General features: G+C 42.4%; 1 protein-coding gene across 1 annotated transcript; it reads left to right on the top strand.

Annotated features, from left to right (window-relative positions):
* The first annotated feature begins 9,479 nt into the window (after positions 1–9,479).
* Positions 9,480–21,706, top strand: fbxo28 (F-box protein 28). Its single transcript, XM_026190670.2, has 6 exons — positions 9,480–9,666; positions 9,768–10,016; positions 11,125–11,234; positions 14,186–14,324; positions 19,437–19,632; positions 19,915–21,706. Exons 1-6 carry the CDS (start codon positions 9,613–9,615, stop codon positions 20,415–20,417), a joined length of 1,251 nt encoding a protein of 416 aa, XP_026046455.1. The 5' UTR covers positions 9,480–9,612; the 3' UTR covers positions 20,418–21,706.
* The last annotated feature ends 1,901 nt before the right edge of the window (positions 21,707–23,607 follow it).

Raw genomic sequence — 23,607 nt, 5'->3', positions numbered from 1 at the left:
AATTGGACAGTTGACTGACAATATGAGATCCAAAGAGATTTCAGTCCAAATGAAGGAGACCACCATGAGATCTATTTTGTTTTCGAGCTTCTCAGTTAGAGAGAAAAACACTGCAAGAATGCCAAACTCATTGTTAAAAAAGGAACTCGCTGCCAACAGGTCCAGAAGACCACAGAAGTGGATGTACTTAGTAAAGTAAAAGGAGGTATGTTTATCGTCGCCAAAATCTGCAATCAAGAGAAATTACTGTTTATTTTCTAGAAGGAGAATCCCAGATCCGACTACCAGGAAGCATGTAAACAGTTCTGGTAAAGAATGTTTGGACAGATTAAGCTGGGAAAAGAGACACGGAGGAGGAGAGAAGCAACTCTTGATTGGACACCACATGTATCAAATATGATGGAGGCAGTGTAATGGCATAGGTATGTATGGTTGACAGTGGGATGAAGTCAGTAGTGCTTATTGATTGTGTGATAGAAGTATCAGGATGTATTATGAAACACACAAAACTATGTCCTCTGCTTCAGTCAAATGCTACAAAACTGACAGAGCTTTACATGGATAGCGACCCAAAGCAAAATGGAAACCGAACCAAAGACTTTCTTAAGGCAAAGAAATGGGATATTTTTCTAGACTAGACTACAAAAACCTTTCCTTACATTTAAAATTGTACTAGTTTGTCCAGTTACGTTTGAGCTTGTGATAATGGGTGACTGTATATAATGTAACTCATAAACAGTTACAGAACTTCTGTTGAGCCCTTTGAGTCTAAAAGTGTGCACTTCTGTCCCGTCTTGACAGTGTGATTTCAAATTCACCATTGTGGTCCGCACAGGCAGAACTATGAAAAACATACCATTGACCCAACTGTATGCACTACTGTCCAAAAGTTGTGGATACTTTGCACAGCTGGACTGGCCATCGGGCATACCGGGCATTTGCCAGGTAGGCTGATGTTGTTTGTTTGTTTGTTTCTAACGTTATAAACAATGAAAGGTGGTGGATTGAGTGGTCATGATCGACTCTGGGCTGGACCAATTACAATACATCCATATTGAGGTGAAAAGGAACGTGATTTGTCCCGTACGTCACATCTGCCTCGGGTACAAACAAAGGCGGCGGTGTATGCATTTACATCAACAACACTGGACCACAGCGCTAGGACTACTGCATGACATCATCAGCAAACACGAGACTGCTCACCCAGTTGCTGCGTTTGTTGCTGCCGGGGATTTTAATCACTTCACCCTCAGGACTGTGGTCCCAAAGTTCCATCAATACTTGAGCTTTCCGACAAGGAATAACAACATCATAGACCAGGTCTACAGCAATGTAAGAGGTGCATACAAGGCAGTGCCTCGCCCGCATTTTGGACAGTCCGACCACATTTCTGTGTTCCTCTATCTGGCAAACAGGCAGCTCCTCAAACGAGCCCCCCAAGTAAGTAAAATTACTAAAGCTTGGAGCGAAAAGACTGATTCGGTGCTTCAGAACTGCTTTGGTGCTACAAACTGCGACGTGTTTAAGACTGCTGCCATGAGAGAGGACTGCTCTGTGGATTTAAAGGAATATGCACCAGTGGTCACCAGCTACCTCACCACATGCATTGACAATATTGTCCCCACCAAGCGCTACAAAACATATCCAAATCAGACACCATGGTTGAACTGTGAGGTACGTTCCATGCTACATGCACACTCCACTGCGTTTGCCTCTGGTGGCACAGAGCGCTACAAAAAGGCCAGATATGACCCACATACAGACTGAAGCTGGAGGGATACTACAACAACTCGAATCCCGCCGAATGTGGCAGGGCCTCCAACACATCACTGATTTCCCCTGACAACATCCCAGGCCATGCTTTGAGTGTTTGCTCTTCAGAGACATTTTCAATTTGTCCCTCACCCAGTCAGCTGTGCCCACATGCTTCGAGACCACCATCATAGTGCCCCTCCCCACGTAAATAACCTGTTTGAATGACTTTCGCCCCATTGCACTCACTTCAAATTGTAATGAAGTGTTCTGAGAGGATTGTCATGTCCCATATCAAAGAAGCCATCCCGGACAGATTAGACCCTCTGCAATTTGCATATCGGAGGAATCGCTCTCCCGAGGACGCCGTTAATGCAGCTATCCACACAGCCCTCTCACACCTCGGAAACAAGGACATGTATGTTCAAATGCTGTTTATAGACTACAGCTCAGCATTCAACACCATCATCCCACCATGAAAAAGCTCTCTACTCTTGGACTGACACCCCCCTCTGTCTCTGGGTCCTGGGCTTCCTCACAGGCAGACTCCAGGCAGTCAGAGTTGGTACCGGGACATGAGGTACAAAGATAGTGAGCACAGCGACTCCCCAAGGCTGTGTGCTCAGTCCACTCCTGTACACCTGTTCACCTATGACTGTGTCCCCTCCCAAAGCAACACCTCCATCATTAAATGACACAACCATCGTCAGGCTGATTACTGCTGGAGAGGAGACTGCCTACAGGGAAGAGGTGGCTCAGCTGGTGCCTGGAAAATAATCTCTCCTTAAATGCTGAGAAGACTAAGGAGATGGTTATTGACCCAAGAATGAGGAGAGAGCAGCACGCCCCACTATGCATCAACAGGACTCAGGTGGAGAGGGTGAAGACATTCAAATTCCTTGGCACCCACATCAGTGAGGATCTCACCTGGACCCATAACACACGGCAGATCATCGAGAAGTCTCAACAACGACTCTTCTTCCTAGGGAAGCTGAGAAAATTTGGATTAACCTCCAAACTTCTCAGCAACTTTTACAGATGCACAGTGGAGAGTATCCTGACAAACTCCATCACAGTGTGCTACGGGAACTCAGGACAGGAAGGCTCTCCAACGTGTCATCAAAATGGCACAACTCATCTGTGGAGTACCACTACAGGACATTTACAACACTCAGGGCAAACTATATCATTAAGGACAGCACCCACCCACAGCACACACTGTTCACACTCCTACCATCTGGCAGACAATACAGGAGTGTGAAAGCTTTGGAGTTTGTACGTGTTTTGTCTCTAGGGGCCACCGTATTTATTTATATATAAACATATATAAATAAAGCCACTTTTTTACATTAGTAATTACTTTTGTGCATAATTTTATATTATTGTTAATAATAAATTAATTAAAGCAACAAAACAACCTGAAGAGCCGGTTTGGAGCCGAAAGAGCCGTAAATCCCATCACTAATCCACAGCAGAGATGGGCAGTAACGCGTTACTGTAATCTGATTACTTTTTTCAAGTAATGAGTAAAGTAAGGGATTACTATTGCAAAAACGGTAATTAGATTACCGTTACTTTCCCGTAGGAACGCTGCGTTACTGCGTTACTAAAACCGTGATTTTTCTGCGAGAACGTCTCATGACAGTGACGTAAGCGAGTGCGACGTTCGTGACAACAGCTGTGTGCAGATCAACAATGGATCATATATCGAGTGCAGAGAGAGTATGAGCGTGCAGCGTTTAAAGCGTGGAAGTACTGACCTTACTTTGAGTTTGATTCCATAAAAAGGGACAAAAACATTAGTGTCCGCTGTGCGTGGGAAGAAAACTTCTTTTTACAGCGAAAAAAACCCCTAAACTTCCAACAAGCACCGAGTAGCTACGACGTAATGGGAAACTCACAGAGAAACTCGTGGATTCTTCCACTGACCGCAGCACACCTGCACCAGGGTAAACCTCCGCCTACCCCACTCCTGCTTTACAGGTGAAAATAGAGCAACAGGACCGCTGAGTCTTTGACTTTATTTATTTTCTGCTGTGTTTTACTTGCATCTATTTGAAACACTGAGTGTAAACACACAAAATATTTTATTTTATGTGCTGGAATGTGCAGAAAATAGGTTTAAATGTTAAACTAATTTCTTCCAGTCAGTGAATGTTGCAGATAATTACATTTTTGCTTGATGCATAAAGTTAAAAGATTAAAACTAATAAAACAAGTTTTAAAAAGAGACTTTTCCATTTGATTACATTTTGTATGATGGATTATGCAGAAAAAGTAGAATTGGGCTGAAAGATCTATCGCTTTATCACCTATTCAGGTTGTAAATCGTGTTTTTAAAAAGTAACTAAGTAACTAAGTAATTAATTACCTTTGAAAATAAGTAATCAGTAAAGTAACAGGATTACTTTTTTGGGGAAGTAATCAGTAATTAGTTACTGATTACTTTTTTCAAGTAACTTGACCAACACTGATCCACAGGCCATCAGGCTACTGAATCAACCCACACAAACATTTCAGCGTCAGCTACAGTGACAAAAGTCCAAACTGAAACGCTGAGTCAATGACCCAGGTACTCTGACAAGTATATTATTCCCGTTTTATCCTCACTACACTGGTTGCCTGTCCATTTTAGAGTTCCGTTTATTCTTTTATTTTATTCTTTTATTTGTTTTTAAAGCATTAAATGGTCTTGCCCCACACTTCCTCTCTGAGCTCCTAAATTGTGGTACGCACTTCCATTACAAATTAGAAAGGCTTCCTGACTCGGCTTGGCTAGAGCTGGTCTACTCTGTGGCATCACAGACATGCAGTCTGTTTGCTTCTTTCATAGAATGATGACACACTGAAAAGAATTCCACATGACAGAACTTCAAAGTCTATAAAGAGAGGTTGTAACCTTGAGTCATTCCATATCACCTTAGCCGGAGGAGAGAGGAGGTGGCTACGCTCCGTTGAAGAGGCCCGGTGATACATCGACCACCAACCTACTGTGCCACCCGCACAGTAACTGAGACAGACTGCCTTTCTGATCAACACAGCACCTTTACTCGGACGATAACCCCCCCTTTTTTTCCTTCCTCTGTTTTTTAAGCACCTTACAACCTTTTCAAAAGGTGCTGGACTCACTGTCGGCGCCGGAGATATGGTCAGGTGATGTAGCGTTTTAATTCCATACCCTTCTGTTCCATCTTAACTCAGATGTAGAAGAATTTATATATTTATATTTATAGTTATTTTTATTTAATTTATTCACTTGTGTTGCCTTCATTACCATTGTCTATGTAACTATATCCCCCCTTTTTTCTCTCTGTTTTTACTGGGTGGCAGGGTGTGGTTAGTATTTTTATTAGTTTGTTTTTGCTTTAGGGTTTCTTTTCCATACCTTTCTACTGTGCTGTTTCCACTAACAGAGTGCGCTGTCAGTCTTCCCTTGTGTTTTTGTTTTGGTTTTTTTCTTGTCTTTTTGTCTATAGGGAAGTCACTCTTCATTCTGGATTTTTTGTGAATGGGGAGAAATCGGGCAAACTCCTAGCTAACCAAGTAAGGGGTCTAAAGCCATGTCAGTGTATAACCGCCATTAACTCAGATGATGGGCTCGTTACTGATCATGCCAAAATCAATGATGCGTTCAGGGAATATTATCTGAAGCTTTATTCCTCTGAATCTCCCACCGACCACTCACTAATCACAAATTTTCTTAAAAGCTTAGACTTTCTTGAGCTGGCAGACACCCACAGAGAGATCTTGGATGCGCCATTTTTCAAAGAAGAGATTAGCGCTGCAATTTTCTCTCTGCAGTCAGGGAAGTTCCCTGGCCCAGACAGCTTTTCGGTAGAATGACACTCCAGAATGTGTTCTTCGCTTGATGCGGAAAAAGCATTTGACCGTGTCGAATGGAACTATTTATTTGCTGTGCTGGAGAGATTTGGGTCCGGTCCCAATTTCATCTCATGGATCAAGTACCTATACTTCTCCCCTGTTGTGTCTGTTTGCACCAATAGCCAGAAATCAAAACCATTCCAACTTAAACGAGGCACACGTCAGGGTTGCCCCCTTAGCCCGTTGTTATTTGATCTAGCTATTGAACCCTTAGCAATGCTTTTTCGAAGCAGTAAACTTGTTCAGGGTCTACAAATAGGTCAAACTGAACACAAAGTCAATTCATTCAATTTAAATGAACATCTTTCCTAAATTCTTATACTTATTTCAATCTTTACCAGTCTTCATCTCCAAGTCTTTCTTTACAACTCTAGACTCTATAATCTCCTCTTATATTTGGAAGGGTAAACGGGTAGCTAAGGTGCATTTACAGAAATCTAAGATTGAAGGGGGTCTGGCACTCACCAACTTCCGCTTTTACTATTGGGCTGCCAATATTCGGTCCCTGACCTAGTGGTTAAAGTCTGGGGAGGGTGTGGGACCCACCAGCTGGCTGGCAATGGAATTAGACTCAACGCAGGGTATTTCTCTTGCCTTCTTTCTGGGTTCTTCTCTTCCTTTATCCATTGACAACTTTACATCTAATCCGATAATTCGGCACTCCCTCAGGGTGTGGGCGCAGTTCAGGAGACATTTCAATCTTAATAATTTTTCACTTCAAAGCCCCATCCTTTCAAACCACCTATTCCTCCCCCCAACCTTGGACAACTTGTTCCAGGTCTGGTCTAGAGCAGGTATTATTTGCTTTAAAGATCTCTTTGTACACAATAAACTAGTATCATTTGATCAGCTGTCAAAAAAATACAGTATCCCAAAACTCACTTTTTTAGGTATTTACAACTCAGACATTTTTTGCAATCCCACCTGTCCAATTTTCCAGAAGCTCCAGCTGCTAACTTACTGGACGAGCTCCTTAATTTCCAACTATCAGGCATTTATAATAAACTGCAGTGTAACCCCAGCTCCCGTTGTAGGCTTCAAGTCCACATGGGAGAAGGAGTTGGGTATATCTATGTCAGATGACGTCTAGGACTCAGTCCTTTCTCTGGTAAATTCTACATCACTCTGTGTCCGTCATTCCCTGTTACAATTCAAAGTAGTCCACAGGGCCCACTTATCTAAATCCAAATTAGCTAAGCTTTATCTCAGTTTAGACCCTTGCTGTAACAGGTGAGGGTCTCATGATGCCAATCTAACCCACATGTTTTGGACCCGCCCTGTCCTGGCAAATTTTGGGAAGGTGGTTTTCTGCACTTTGAACAAGGCTACCGGCCTGAAACTAGCCCCCTACTTGCTGTCTTTGGTACAACGGGAGAGGATTATAAGTATATTCCCAGAGCAAAGCGTAGGGTGCTGTCTTTTGGTTCCCTCCTGGCTAGGCGTACAATTTTGATGAGGTGGAAGGCCGCTGCCCCGCCCCTCCATGTTCGGTGGCTTGCTGATCTCATGTCGTGCCTCAGTCTGGAAAAGATCCACTGCTCCATCCAGAACCAAAAGGGCACATTTGATAAAATGCGGGGGTTTTTCTGGAAAACTTCTCTAAACTTCAACTTAAGGATGTTCCAGCTGACTAACGGATTTGCTTCTCCATAGAGGTCTGGTGTCTGTCTGTGTTAATGGGAACGTGAAGCTCAGTGATGTCGTAGCAAACTTCTGAGTGGTTCTTAAGGGAAGGGTTAGTTAATATCATAATCCCTCCCAGGTTGTGGCTTTTGTTGTTTTGTTGGGTTTTTTGTTTTTGTTTTCTCTCTCTCTCTCTCTTTTTCCTTTTACTGGGATTTTTTTTGTCGCTTGTTTGATAAATTAAAAGAGCAAAACAATGTTCTCACCTGAGAAATTCTGTTTTGTATTCAATGTAAACAGTTTGTATTTTCCCTCTTCTTTTTTCTTTATAAACTGTGTCCACAATTAATACAAAATATTGTGAATAATAAAAAAAAAAAGATAAGATGGGGCCTGATTATTTAAGACCTTGTATGTGATTAGCAGGATTTTGAATTCTGGATTTAACAGGGAGCCAATGAAGGGAAGCCAATACAGAGATGAGTCCACTGTCAGAGGCCATAAGAAGATCATTTGTAACCTTCACCAAAGCTGTTTCTGTGCTGTGCTGAGCTCTGAAACCTGACTGAAACTCTTCAAATAAACCATTCCTCTGCAGATGATCTGTTAGCTGTTTGACAACTACTCTTTCAAGGATTTTTGATATGAAAGGAAGGTTGGAGATTGGCCTATAATTAGCTAAGACTGCTGGGTCTAGAGATGCTTTTTGAGTAAAGGTTTAACTACAGCTAGCTTGAAGGCCTGTGGTACATAGCCGATTATTAGAGATAGGTTGATCATATTCAAGATCGAAGAATTAATTAATGGCAGGACTTCTTTGAGCAGTTTTGTAGGAATGGGGTCTAAAAGACACGTTGAAGGTTTGGAGGAAGTAATTATTGAAGTTAACTCAGAAAGATCAATTGGAGAAAAAGAGTCTAACTTAACATCAATGGTACTAAGAGTAGCTGTAGATAATATTACATCTGTGGGATGATTATTGGTAATTTTTTCTCTAATGATAAAAATTTTATTTGTGAAGAAGTTCATGAAGTCATTACTAGTTAACGTTAAAGGGATGGTTGGCTCAAAAGAGCTCTGACTGTTTGTCAGCCTGGCTACAGAGCTGAAGAGAAACCTGGGGTTGTTCTTATTTTCTTCAATCAGTGATGAATAGTAAGATGTTCTGGCTTTGCGGAGGGCTTTCTTATAAAGCAGCAAACTATTTCTCCAGGCTAAATAATGATCCTCTAAATTTGTGACACGCCATTTCCTCTCCAGATTACGAGTCATCTGCTTTAGGGTATGTGTTTGAGAATTATACCACGGAGTCAGGTACTTCTGATTAGAGACCTTAGTTTTCACAGGAGCTACAGTATCCAGAGTCGTACGTAGTGAGGAGGTGAAATTATTAACAAGATGATCGACCTCTGTTGGAGTAGTGTTCAGATAGCTGCTCTGCTCTGTGTTGGTACAGGGCATTGGAGATGATAACAGTGGGTGGATTATATTCTTAAACTTAGTTACAGCGCTTTCAGAAAGACATCTACTTTGATAAAAGTCTACTCTCCACTGCTGTGTAATCAATTATTGTAAATGTAAATGTTATCAGGAAATGATCAGACAGGAGAGGGTTTTCAGGAAACACTGTTAAACGTTCAGTTTCTATGCCATATGTTAACACAAGATCTAGAGTGTGATTAAAGTGGTGGGTGGGTTCTTTTACATTTTGAGAGATGCCAATTGAGTCTAATAACAGATTAAATGCCATGTTGAGGCTGTCACTTTTAGCATCTACATGGATGTTAAAATCACCCACAATAATTATTTTATCTGAGCTCAGAACTAAATCAGATAAAAAGTCTGAGAAATCAGACAGAAACTCTGTGTAAGGCCCAGGGATGGATTCCGTCTCTCCTAACAAGACCAGGTTTCCTCTAGAAAGTTTCCCAATTATCTATGAAGCCCACGTCATTTTTTTGGACACCACTCGGATGAAACCAGGAGATGTCCTTACTGAATCATCAGAGCTGAACAGGTGATGGAGAAACAGGTTTACCTTTTAGGTCACATGAATGAGTTGAAGGGAAGTTATGAACTGTTTCTGAGAGACAAATAACACCAGGATCGTTTTCTAAGTAGCTGACAGCTGGTAACTGCAGGGGCGGGTCTAGCAACGTTTTGCCAGGTAGAGCATTAACTGCTCAAAATGCCTGGGCCCATTTTTTGTCCCAGTCGAGCCCTGGCAGCGGCTATTTAGCGGAGAGCTCACCTAGTGAAACTGCATCCCCATCCCACTCTGACACCAGTGGAAAAGACCACGAGAGAGTAAACATTGTGAGGTGTGGGCCCTGGCTCACCTGCACCAACTTTCTGATGAACAAAGTGTGGCTGCTGTCTTCATCACACAGGATCACATCAGCATTTAATGTATGTATATGAGAGCTGCAGCTCATGGTGGTTTCAAATGACTGTGGACCGCACTGTCCGGCTGGCTGTTAACAGCAGATTCCGTTTTTCCATCTTTGAAGAAAAAATGGCACGAGCTTCCTATTGAAACGTCATTTCCGGCTCCTCTGTCTCAAAGCAAGATGGCGGCCGTGATAGAGAGAGTTGATGGATGTGTTGGGTCCTTGGACTCAGATATCGTGTCACTAAGACATACACCCCCTCCATCGGACCAGCAGCACCAGAACAACCCCCTGCTGGGCCTGCCCATCGTGGCCATCGAGACCATCCTCAACTTCCTGTCCTACGATGAGATCAGCCTGCTGCGCTCGGTGAGAACAAAAACAGCAGCAAAGCTAATGCTAGCCAGGGCTCCGAATCCTGTTTGGGTAGCACTCGTGTAAAGGCAGCGCAGACATCAGGCTGTTTCACATCCGTGCTCCAGTCTGGAGCCGTCTGTTTGCAGCCACGGCCCGCATTGTGCTCCTCGAATTAGCAAGACAGCCGAGATGAGCAGGGCTGGGATACACGACACAACACTATCACCATCACACAACTGTCAGAGCGCAGATGAGTGTTGGTCACGGAGTTGTTTGCAGCCAGTACCGGGCTCGTGGCTGTCCTTGTGTAACTCTGTGGGGTTAGTAGAAGCCTCGCAGCTCCATTCACCTACACTTCAGTCTGCTCGGCACACAGCCTGGAGGCTTCGTTCTTCTCCTGCTGTGCAGAATCAGTCGCTGTCATGTGTTAGTTTGCGTTTGCTGAGGAGTTCGTGGCTCACTGGCTAAGTGAGGTAATAAGACTGCTGTGCACTACCCGTGTTTTCACTGACATTTGCAGATGAACGAACCGTTTTCCTGCTGAGATACTCATAGCTACTAAACACTCCCCTCTTGATGCAAAGTATTGTGACATGTAATACAAACAAGATGTGCAATGAAGATTTTTTTGTCATTACACAATGCTCTGTGGACTGTGTCATACCTTACTTACCAGTATGAGCGGTGCAGCTGTGTCAGCAGATGCGTATCAGGTCAGTGTCAAATGACTGTTGATATTTGATGATCAGGTTTAACAAAGTGACTTCATGACTTCTGTAAATGTGGACTTTTTCCTTAAGCAGCAGAAAGCGTTTCCTCCAGTCTAACCCAAAGTAGAATTCAGCCATTGCTTTTTCCTCTGATCCCCTTAACGGTGACATCCGGGAGTAGTTTTTGCAGCAGGATTGTAAGAGAGGATGGTAAATATTCCTTTGAAAACAACAGGAATGATAAGAGCCAATGTATCAGCTCTTAAAACTGTGAATGTAGAGACTGGAAGCCCTCCACTTTATCCAAAGCACTGTGTCAAGAATCCCATGTAGGCAAATAACTTGAAACTCTGAATTGCTACGTACTCATCAGATTACCTGTCCACCTGTTCTCTCTGATCTGTCTTCAGGTATGCAAGCGTATGGACATGATTTGCCAGCGTGTCCTGAATCAGGGATTCCTGAAGGTGGAGCGTTACCACAGCCTGTGCCAGAGGCAAGTCAAAGCCCAGCTGCCCAGGTCAGTATCACATCACAAGTTATTCCACTCTCACTGCACTCTGGTTTTCTTCAGGAACTCTCCTTTATTTAATTATTTGGCCAACTTTAAGAAGCTTGGAAATGACTTTATACTTTTTCCTTGATCTGAATGAATTGGCTGGCACTTATGTAGAGCGCTTTTTTGTCATAATCATCTCATCCTTGCACAAGTATTTTTTCTAAATTCTTCATAAGCTGGGATACAAAATTCACATGTACCTTGTACTAAATGAAAGCATTGTATTTAAATGCAGAGGAGGGAAAAGTCATTGTTCATAAAACAAAACTACAGGTACTGGTTGGTGAGTTAGGACATTGGGAGACAAAACCAAATAAAACATCCTTAACAAACAAAGTGTGTTCTCATGATATCCTTCTGGTAAGGTGCTTCTGTCAGTAGGGTGGGATTTAAGTTCTTGATTCCCATCAAGGACGAGAGCATGATGGGTAACGTCCAAACTGCATCCAGGATAGAAACAGCTGCATTATGCTGCTAACACAACTTCAGCTCCTTCCAAGCACATGCACAGATAGCATGCTAATTCTAAGCTAGCCACGATCCCAGAGTGATGTGAAAACTGACTGAATGCTAAGCCGACCACAGCGGCCAGACCCTGAACTCCAACAGGGAAGAAGCTTGATAATCAGTCAGGCTGCAGTGTCCGTTTATACGGGTTCAGCTTTGTGTTCATACCTAAATGTCAAGAGAAGGGTCATTTGTGTGTCCTTATTAGGGATTTGTGCTGGTGGCTGGGACTGCTTTACACAGTCTGAGCTTTCAGACCCTTTTTATTACCCCTCAGCTGTAAAAGGCTGATGGGGTTTTGCTATCACCCAGCCAGATGAGCAGGCAGTGTGGGCACCCAAGTTTGTGAATGCAACAACTCAAGAATGAGGCGACGTAGAATTCAAACCATAGGTGCATCTACTAAAAATCTTGGATGAGTTTAAATCCGGGTAATCTTAACCTCAAGGTCAAAGGTCAAGTTTTCCAAAAATCATCAGGGATTTTCACATTTCTACTGGTGGCTGCCGGTAGAGCAGGGCGATATGACCAAAAATATTTATCACGATATACATTTGAAAATTTGCGATAACGATATAACTGACGATATAATTGACACTAGACAAAATACTTTACAACTCCACAACTGTATTAGTGCAAAAAAAACCCATCTATGTATTTTCACTGAAACAAGCAGCTGTTTTTTATCTGCATTAAAGTTATATAAAAACGTAACAGTGCAAATTCCTCGCTGACAGTTTAACCAAAAGGCATTTCCAGTGGAAACTGGCCGACACATCCTCAGCATAACCATGTATAATATCCACAAAACTTAAAAAGAGGTTATACACACACAATACGGTAACATGTTGAAGCACAGTACGTATCGCTCCGCCTACGATAGCCGTAACGCTCCGACAATCCATCAAGCGGTGCGGCTTCGTAGCTTAGCAAAGTCGTACTGAAACATTTGACAGATTTTCGAGCGCCGTGCACATAAAATCGTTTCGAGGTCATAAACACAACCAGAGTTCATACATAAGGCACACGGGATTATAAGGGGCTCTGTCGACTTTCAGAAAAATCAAAGGATTGATTTTAAGTGCGCCGTATTTTCCAAAAAACACGGTAATAACGACGGCCCGCTAGCATGCGCTACCAAAAATAGTGCTTTGTTGTGTATCTGAGGGACGAAAGCTAAACCAGTTCCACACCAGTGAAGCTGCAGCATTTTTACAAACCAGTTCAGGTTCATGGTTTCATTCAACGATCCGCTTTCGCTCTTCTCATTCTGCGTCGCCGCCGTGTGCGTATGTAAACAAAGGCACTGTGCATGCGTGTTTTACCCATATTCTATCGCCATATTTTATTTTCTTATCATTGCCCAACATTACACCGGTATTACCGTGAACGGTATGATATGGCCCAGCCCTAGCTGCCGGTATGTCACCATTTTAATTCCAGCCCTATTTATCTGACCTTCGTGTGAAGTTCATGGTGTCGGCCTGATGCTGAGGCCTGGTAGCTTCAGATAATAGTTACCAGACAAAGTAAAAGCAGGTCAGAGGCTCTCTTCCCTTCTGCTTGGTTTCTGTGTAAACAAGAAGCCAAGATTCTTACAGCATATGTGAGCATGGTGTATTGTGTCCACAATATGTATCTATCTTCTCTCTCTTGTATGTATTATTGTAGGGTCTACCTTACTGTGTGTGTGTGTGTGTGTGTGTGTGTGTGTGTGTGTGTGTGTGTGTGTGTGTGTGTGTGTGTGTCCCCTCATCAGCCTCCTTTTTTGGCAGCTTCTTTTGGGCGTCGCCTCAGTGGATCATCTGCCTCCATCTCACCATAAACCAAAAATCACTTTATGCCTGTGAAACACACACACCCCTTAAACACTGAAAGCACTTCTCTGTCTAAACACTTTGTCTAGTATTCACAACCACAACTTTTCAGCTTTTAATTTTGTGCAGTTGGCAGTAAACTCCATGCCCCAAACCTCAGTAAATTATGTTTGTGTCATTCATTTCAATATTCTCCTCCCACTCGTTTGCCCTCTATGAAAGAGAAACTCCTACAAATACAGATATAATAAGGAGGTTTAATTGGAGTAGTAACTTCCATCTTTCAGACACTGTGTTCTTTTGGGGTTTTTTGTGTTGTTTCTTAGTCAAACCTACAATAGTTTCTTGACGTCATCACAGGCTTTTGTGCTGTGCTGGCTGTGAGTGCCTCCTGTGTCTGTTACAGGCTCTATTTCTGATCCTTTTCAAACAAGTTTGAATCCCACTTCTAAAACAAGTCAAATGAGTCTTGAACAGTAAATCTTTTTCTTAATGATGTCAAGAAAAAGATCATATGAATGATATAAATGACAATACATAGAAATGGATATTCTTTAAAGTTCTCTTCATGTTTCCATTCTCTCCCAGGAGAGAGTCAGAGAGGAGAAACCACTCCCTGGCCCGTCACGCTGACATCCTGGCTGCTGTGGAGACCCGCCTTTCACTACTCAACATGACCTTCATGAAATATGTGGACTCCAACCTGTGTTGCTTCATCCCCGGAAAGGTTAGTGTAGCTGTTACTGGCAAACAACTCTGCAGCATCAGTAGTTTTCAAGACAGAAGGGAAAAGTTCTCATTTAAAAAGCTCATTTTTTCCTTTTGCAGCAAGTCCACATTAATCCACATTTATTTTTCTTTTTTATGTATTTAGTTTATGTTCTATGGACCCCTGTCTGTTAATAAAGTGAAACGAATCCCCGCTTTGGTGTTTGCCGTGACATGCTATAATTTGTTCCTGGGTCTGGCGCTACATGCAGGATGGTAAACAGATGAGTCCAAAGCAATAAAAGCAAGTTTTAGTCAAATCCAGATGCTGAATATGGCTCTTGTGCTTTTAAATATAGCGATATAGGTAGGGCTGCTCAATTAATCTAATTTTAATCACGATTACGATCTGGGCTTTCAACGATCATTAAAAATGACTGAGCCGATTATTAGTCCCTCCCTCATGCTTTACTCTCGCGCTGCTCCGTGTGGCAAATCGAGCGCACCTCTCTGCATTTCGAACACGCGTCACAACAATTAAGAGGACCCGAGGGAAGCTCGGAAAGCTAAGCAGAAGTTATTTGGAGAGGAGAGTGACTGCCGTTGGTTAAAAAGAGGTAAAAACCTTCAGTGGTGTGGAAACATTATGGGTTCATGGAGTCAGACTGGATCAAGTAGACACAGTGTGTAAACTTTGCTACAGTGTAGCTGCACCACAGAGCAACACTGCAAAGTTCACTAAACATAGATGTTTACATTTTTCATTGATTTCTTATATTGCAAACATTTGCACTGTTATCAGTATTTGCACTATTTTATATTATTTTTTAAAGTCATTATTCAACACATTGTTATTGTTAAATAAATATCGTCAAATAATCGAGATCTCAATTTCAGTGAAAATAATCGTGATCATCATTTTTGCCATAATCGAGCCGCCCTAGATATAGGTATAAATATGAATATAAATATAAAAGGACAAGTATGTGTGCAGGTATTTATGGTGGTATACAGAAGTGACAGGGTGCAGTGAGGTGTGATTATTTCTGTGGACCTGACTGATGTGGATGAATTACAGAGTCTGACAGCAGCATGAAGGAACGAGCTCCTGTAACGTTCCCTCAGACAGCCAGGTTGAAGGAACCTGTTGCTGAAACTGCTCTTCAGATTGTCCAGTGTGTTATGTAGGGGGGAGTCATTTTCCATGATTGCCAGCAGTCTTGCCCGCATTCTGTCCCTGATCACCACCTCCAGGGTGACGAGCTTCATGCCAACAACAGAACCAGCCTTCCTCGTTAGTTTGTTCAGTTTGATTGCATTGTCCTATTAAGGTTTATGGAAATCAGTCTGCAGTTGGCTCATCATCAGGAGGGTTTGATCAAGTAACTACCAGGGCTGAGACACTCAGCTGTCACATGACTAATTTATTTATATAGCACCAAATTACAACAACAGTCGCCTCAAGGCGCTTTATATTGTACAGTAGATGATAGATACAGAGAAAAGCCCAACAATCATATGACCCCCTGTGAGCAGCACTTTGGCAACATTGGGAAGGAAAAACTCCCTTTTAACAGGAAGAAACCTCCAGCAGAACCAGGCTCAGGGAGGGGCGGGGCCATCTGCTGTGATTGGTTGGGGTGAGAGAAGGAAGACAGGATAAAGACATGCTGTGGAAGAGAGACAGAGATTAATAACAGATATGATTCAATGCAGAGAGGTCTGTTAATACATAGTGAGCGAGAAAGGTGACTGGAAAGGAAAAACCCAGTGCATCATGGGAATCCCCCGGCAGCCTACGTCTATTGCAGCATAACTAAGGGAGGATTCAGGGTCACCTGGTCCAGCCCTAACTATATGCTTTAGCAAAAAGGAAAGTTTGAAGCCTGATCTTAAAAGTAGAGATAGTGTCTGTCTCCTGAATCCAAACTGGAAGCTGGTTCCACAGAAGAGGGGCCTGAAAACTGAAGGCTCTGCCTCCCATTCTACTTTTAAATACTCTAGGAACAACAAGTAGGCCTGCAGAGCGAGAGCGAAGTGCTCTAATAGGGTGATATGGTACTACAAGGTCATTAAGATAAGATGGGGCCTGATTATTTAAGACCTTGTATGTGAGGAGCAGGGTTTTGAATTCTGGATTTAACAGGAAGCCAAAACAGGAGAAATCTGCTCTCTCTTTCTAGTCCCTGTCAGGACTCTTGCTGCAGCATTTTGGATCAGCTGAAGGCTTTTCAGTGAGTTTTTTGGACTTCCTGATAATAATGAATTACAGTCGTCCAGCCTGGAAGTAATAAATGCATGAACTAGTTTTTCAGCGTCACTCTGAGACAGGATATTTCTAATTCTAGAGATGTTGCACAAATGGAAGAACGCAGTCTTACATATTTGTTTAATATGTGCGTTGAAGGACATGTCCTGGTCAAAAATGACTCCAAGGTTCCTCACAGCGTTACTGGAGGCCAAGGTAATGCCATCCAGAGTAAGAATCTGCTTAGATACCATATTTCTAAGCTTTTCGGGGCCGAGTACAATAACCTCAGTTTGATCTGAATTAAGAAGCAGAAAGTTAGCGGCCATCCAGGTCTTTATGTCTTTAAGACATTCCTGCAGTTTAACTCATTGGTGTGTGTTATCTGGCTTCATGGACAGATAGAGCTGGGTGTCATCTGCATAGCAGTGTAAATGTATGCTATGTCTTCTAATGATGCTGCCTAAGGGAAGCATGTATAATGTAAACAGAATTGGTCCTAGCACTGAACCCTGTGGAACTCCATAATTAACCTCAGTGTGTGAAGAGGACTCTCCATTTACATGCACAAACTGGAGTCTATTAGATAGATATGATACAAACCACTGCAGTGCAGTACCTGTAATACCTACAGCATGTTCTAATCACTCTAATAGGATATTATGGTCGACAGTATCGAACGCTGCACTGAGGTCTAGCAGGACAAGCACAGAGATGAGTCCACTGTCAGAGGCCATAAGAAGATCATTTGTAACCTTCACTAAAGCTGTTTCTGTGCTGTGATGAGCTCTGAAACCTGACTGAAACTCTTCAAATAAACCATTACTCTGGAGATGATCTGTTAGCTGTTTGACAACTACTCTTTCAATGATGTTTGATATAAAGGAAGGTTGGAGATTGGCCTATAATTAGCTAAGACTGCTGGGTCTAGAGATGCTTTTTGAGTAAAGGTTTAACTACAGCCAGCTTGAAGGCCTGTGGTACATAGCCGATTATTAGAGATAGGTTGATCATATTTAAGATCGAAGAATTAATTAATGGCAGGACTTCTTTGAGCAGTTTTGTAGGAATGGGGTCTAAAAGACACGTTGAAGGTTTGGAGGAAGTAATTATTGAAGTTAACTCAGAAAGATCAATTGGAGAAAAAGAGTCTAACTTAACATCAATGGTACTAAGAGTAGCTGTAGATAATATTACATCTGTGGGATGATTATTGGTAATTTTTTCTCTAATGATAAAAATTTTATTTGTGAAGAAGTTCATGAAGTCATTACTAGTTAACGTTAAAGGGATGGTTGGCTCAAAAGAGCTCTGACTTTTTGTCAGCCTGGCTACAGAGCTGAAGAGAAACCTGGGGTTGTTCTTATTTTCTTCAATCAGTGATGAATAGTAAGATGTTCTGGCTCTGTGGAGGGCTTTCTTATAAAGCAGCAAACTATTTCTCCAGGCTAAATGATGATCCTCTAAATTTGTGACACGCCATTTCCTCTCCAGATTACGAGTCATCTGCTTTAGGGTACGTGTTTGAGAATTATACCACGGAGTCAGGTACTTCTGATTAGAGACCTTAGTTTTCACAGGAGCTACAGTATCCAGAGTCGTACGTAGTGAGGAGGTGAAATTATTAACAAGATGATCGACCTCTGTTGGAGTAGCGTTCAGATAGCTGCTCTGCTCTGTGTTGGTACAGGGCATCAGGAAACACTGTTAAATGTTCAGTTTCTATGCCATATGTTAAAACAAGATATAGAGAGTGATTAAAGTGGTGGGTGGGTTCTTTTACATTTTGAGAGACGCCAATTGAGTCTAATAACAGATTAGATGCCATGTTGAGGCTGTCATTTTTAGCATCTACATGGATGTTAAAATCACCCACAATAATTATTTTATCTGAGCTTAGCACTGAGATTCAAGTAAAGTGAATGGCTACTTTGACAGGGTTTCCACACCCCTGTCCCCCAATAGTCAATCTAAGAGTGAGGTTTATTGCTACCAATAACAACAAAACTGAAAGCATAAACTCCAGGTCTGTGAAGGTTCTTTAAGTTGCTCGAAGACGTCTTCAAGCAACTTAAAGAAGTCCAGATGCTTTTCTTTCCAAACTCCTTAGACCATAAACTCCAGGGTGAAAAAAGGTCAAAATAATAAACAAAACAACCTATTCCAAAGAAGTGCTACCTAAACCCTACTCGAAACCAAACTAAACAAAACACAAGCACTACCTTTAATTCCCTAATTTAATAAACAAGAGAAAAAGTGCAAAAAAATAGGGTGTTCACCCCTTCTGCTTCAGTGCTATTTACAAGATCAAGCACTGCCAGTTTGGAGGCCGAGGACAGGTCTGCTGTTGCTGCCTGGGGAACATCTGCGGGAGACAGGGTTTTTGAAATGGCCAGTTCATAGTGGGTGTCAGTCAGCAGGTGGCAGGTCAAAGCCGGCCCAAAACGGCTCCTCCAATCACGTGGAGGCCCTGCAGAGACTCTTAAAGGCACAGAACACACACTGATTCAGAATATGGCCAGGGCCTTAACACACATGTTGAACTGCAGTGGAAGGAAAATGCCCTAAATCAACAACAGTACCAGCATGATTAAAAAGGAAAACTATTTCTTTGATTATTGATGTTGAAACCGTCTTTAATCAGGTTGGTGCCGTTGCTGCTGGTTTAGGACGTCTTAGCTGCACCACAGTTCAACATGTGACCATTAAAAACTATGCTTTAACTGTTAGTAGTGGCTCATACCAGAGCCTTTTTAATTTGTTTCTTCCGACCAGGTCAGCTCCCCACACATGAATGCCGCATCGAGCTTTTAAAAGCCTGTTTCACTCATTATTTCTCTGTTATTTGTATTCTCCTGATCACGTGCTGTTGTGTGTCATCAGGTTATAGATGAGATTTACCGCGTGTTGCGCTACGTGAACTCTACCCGAGCACCTCAGCGAGCTCATGAGGTTCTGCAGGAGTTGAGGGACATCTCCTCCATGGCCATGGAGTACTTCGATGAGAAGATCGTCCCCATTCTGAAGAAGAAACTGCCGGGAGCCGATCTGTCTGGTCGCCTCATTGGCTCTGCACCAGGTAATTGAAATGTGACAAAAACAATAATAGTTGCGCATCCCTATTGCACCGGGTGTCCAAGGTTTTAAATGCAACATGTGAGCCACAGTGGTTGTGCGTTTGTGGCTTTCCATTTGTATCAGAGTTGTCGCTAAATGTGAGAGATGAGAAAGTCATCGTCCTGTTTAGTCTTACGTGCCACCCCAGCCGTTGGTTGTTTGCACTGCTCTGCACGCGCTCTGCATCACACGCTATGCTAACTCTGGAACACGCTTTACTCAGATGTGTGTCTTGTGCCCTCAGTGGCAGGTCCATCTACCTCTTTGACCACCATGTCCTTGCTGGCTAAGAACACACCTTCTCGCTCTGAGATGACCAAGGTGCAGCAGCAGGTGAAAGTGAACGGGGCATCGATGACGGTATTGCGGAGGGAGATGCAGGAAATTCGGGTCAAGCAGCTGGAGCAGCAGAAGCAGCTGCAGGACCAGGAGCAGAAGCTGCAGGAACAGAGCCAGGTGATCGCTGAGCAGAACGCCCGCCTCGCAGAGCTGGAGCACAAGCTCCGTGAACTGATGGAGAGTAGCGCTGCTGCTATCGGAGGACCCAGGCCCAACACAACTGTCCCCTCCACATCCAGCAGCTCTGCTGTGTCTTTCACTGCTGCCAGCACATCTGCTGCTGTCTTGACAGGCGTGGCTGCAGCCTCACCCAGGGAGACAGAGGGTGAGGTAGGGTCTTCGCTAAAACGCACCAGAAAAAGCTCAGACCTTCCACGGCAATCCAAACGGCTGCGCAGCAAGAAATGAGAAACTCGTGTGTCATTTAGCTCAAGTTATTTTGATTTTTAAGGTCTGACTGATCACATCTTAAACCAGTGCCCAGAGTTATCAGCCACTCCACCAACACACTTCCTGTATACTGTCTCACACACAGCGCTGACACCACCTGCTGTGGTGTGGAATAATTCTCTGCTGTCCACAACCAAAGCACTGAACCCTGAATGTCATCCAGGACTTTGCACATGGTTAGGTTTGTCGTTACAGAACTGTTAATGTCTGATTTTCCTTTTGTTAAAGACTCGCCTAAATAATACATTACTGTGTAAACACGTCACTAGTTTATAGTTTCACCTTTAAAAAGGTCCCGTTCTCTCTACTTTGAGCAGTGGATTACTCCACATGTGGCGATGTAGTGATTTCAGGCAGTGGACTGAGTCAGACTACAGTGTGACCTAGGGTGACAGAGTGACTTGCTGATGATTTATCACTACCTGCATGATAATGTAACTCTATAGAAGACATTAGGCTTTGACTACACAATGTTTTTTCTTATGCTCCATTCATCAGTGTCCTGGTTCTGCACATAGGGTTTGTTGGCCAGTCCTTGCAAGGCTTCTGAACCACTTAAATCAATAAGGGTATAGGTGGGTGGTTGGCTATTTGCCTCTAAAAAGGTTGTTTCATTGAAATGACTGTACTCTCAAATGAAGATGCTTATATTTGCAGCCTTGTTAACAGAAGTCACCTTGCACATGTGATTTAATGCATTTCCTGTTTGTTAAGAAAATGTTCATATTTGTCATTTTGGGAACATAAACTACTAAAGGATATCGAATGAAAATAGGAAGTGTGATGCTCCTGGAACAGCCTAACTGCGGTTGCATGTTGTCAGTAGTTAGTGATCTTCACAGGGGTCTAAATCAGTTGCAACAGCTTCTTTCTAAGTTTGGCTAAGTGCAATATGAATCGATGAAATAGTCAGTGGTTTATTTCTTTGTAGTAGCTCGCTTTTTCTTTTTTTTCAAGAGCTGCTGCTCAGATGAGTTTTTGATGAATTCTTGAATCTTCATGAAAAGCACGGCTGAAAGGAGGAGAAGGCCAAACTGTCATGTCAAGCTCTTTGGGGGGGAATATGCACATCAGTTTCTTTCCACTCTTTACAGAAGCAGCAGAGAGCACAGGAGCCATGCTGTGCTGAATATGAAAGCAGTCATGCGTTTGAAGCCCCTCATGTCCATATTTGGCTGTTATATGATGCATTACTGTATGAGCTGTGCTGAGGATAAAAATACTATAAAACTGACCTTGATGGCAAACTGGTGTTTTGCATCTGTTCTCTGAATAACGTGAGAAGCCTGATATGAGCTTCAAACATTCTGCATATTCACTGTACACAACATGTACTCCAGTACAGGTCAGTGTTTTACCCTGGGGGGGTTTCATTGTGTAGTCTGTCCTGACTGCACAAACTGGAGACACACAAGGCCTAACTTTGGCAGGCTTGCACAATACTTTTAATAGTTTCACTTTGCTAACAGTCTGAAAACTGAGACGACCTTGAATTAAGTACTTTAACTCAATAAATGTAACCTGGTGTCACTTGCTGGCTTTTATCGACATTTTCAGCCACATGTTGCTTGATACAACATTTGGCCAACCTCGTCTGCTGATGAAGATCTGAAGGTTTTAGTCCGTTTCTGAGGTCTAAATGAAAACAACGATCAGTTGTTTGCTTCTTATACTTTTTTGAGCTTTTAAGATTTCTGGGATGTCGTTGTCAGATCATGTAAACACTCCTCCAGTATTGAATTGCAAATATAGAATCCCCGCTGGCTCATACTGGGCTTCTCCCCAGCTTAGGACTTGTAGTACTTCAGTAAACCCAGAGAAAAACACAAGTGTAGAAGTACATGTGGGGGAAAAGAAGGAAGGAAAAAACCAGAACAAGATTGCATTTCAAAGGTCACTTCTAAAACTTGCAGGTTTTTCTCACTTTGTCCCAAATGCCAGCTGATTTTTGTTTTTTCCTTATGTTTTGAAACTCTTCCTGAGACTTCTGCCTCCACCTGAAAAAGACGAGGGAGTGAACCTGATTTTTGGACTTTTTTGCACAAATAGATGGTGGCAGTGGGAACCGATTACCGTTAGACTGCCTGCTTCCTTCTCTGTACAAACTTGTTTTGTTGCCTTGTGGCTGCACTTGTGTTTTCCTTGTTCCAAGTGTTTCTGTTCTTTGGATGACCTGAACTAACACATGGCACATTCATTTGGTAAAGACATTTTGGAAATGCATCTCACGTGTCTATTATGAAGACACAAGGCAACAAAGCACAAGAAGATGTAATCTGGTGGTTCCATCTGAGACTGCGTCTCAGTCTAGAAAACCTTACTGTATTCTTCATGTATTTTAAAGTGCAGATTGTGAATTATTTCATGTACGTATGCCAAGAAAACTATCTTTTGAGTTGGGGCTAATTGTACAGTCTTGTTGCACACATTACTGTTACTGGTGTACAAATCAAACCTATTAAAAATCAGCTAACACATTTGTGTATCTCTGATTGTAAACATGAAGCTGTAGATTTAATGTTAATATTTGAGTGTTCATTCATCATATACATTCATTACGTTTGGTAGTAAAACAAATGTAATTGACATCATTCTTTGCTTGTGTGGTCGGTCGTATTATCCATTTTGGTGGATACATGACATTGGCACGAAAGAAATAAAAACAATAACAGGAAATGTTCGTGCTGGAGACAGGAAACCAGTTCTGATGACTAACTAACTGGAGTGCTGTGCTGGTACGCTGCAGTGTGGCAATGAGACTGCATCCAAATCAAAGCCATTTTTTAAACATATGGGCAGAAATCTGTGCCATCAGAAACTGAATTTGAATAAGTTCAATTTGAATTTGAATTTATGGTTTGAAAATGATCATCACTAAATTGAAATTGAATTTATATTTTGAAAATGAATTGATTTGCTTTGAAACTGCATTTTATCCTTTAAAAATTCAGCTCTCGAATAATTTCAGTTTCACTTCTCACCATTCAATTTCAGTTCCAAAATTCAGTTTTTTGGAACTTACATCCGGTTCCGGTTCAAGCGCAGATTAATAGAACTACGTTTTACTAGCGGACCGAAAGTGTTACTGACGGGAATCTACAGCGTCTTGAGCTGAATTAAGACTTCAGAAGTCATTCGTCATGTCGAA

The sequence above is a fragment of the Astatotilapia calliptera genome, chromosome 13 (assembly GCF_964374335.1).
Source record: "Astatotilapia calliptera chromosome 13, fAstCal68.1, whole genome shotgun sequence".
NCBI lineage: Eukaryota > Metazoa > Chordata > Actinopteri > Cichliformes > Cichlidae > Astatotilapia > Astatotilapia calliptera.
The sequence above is the reverse complement of the archived record's forward strand: the minus strand, read 5'-3'. Positions and strand labels throughout refer to the sequence as shown.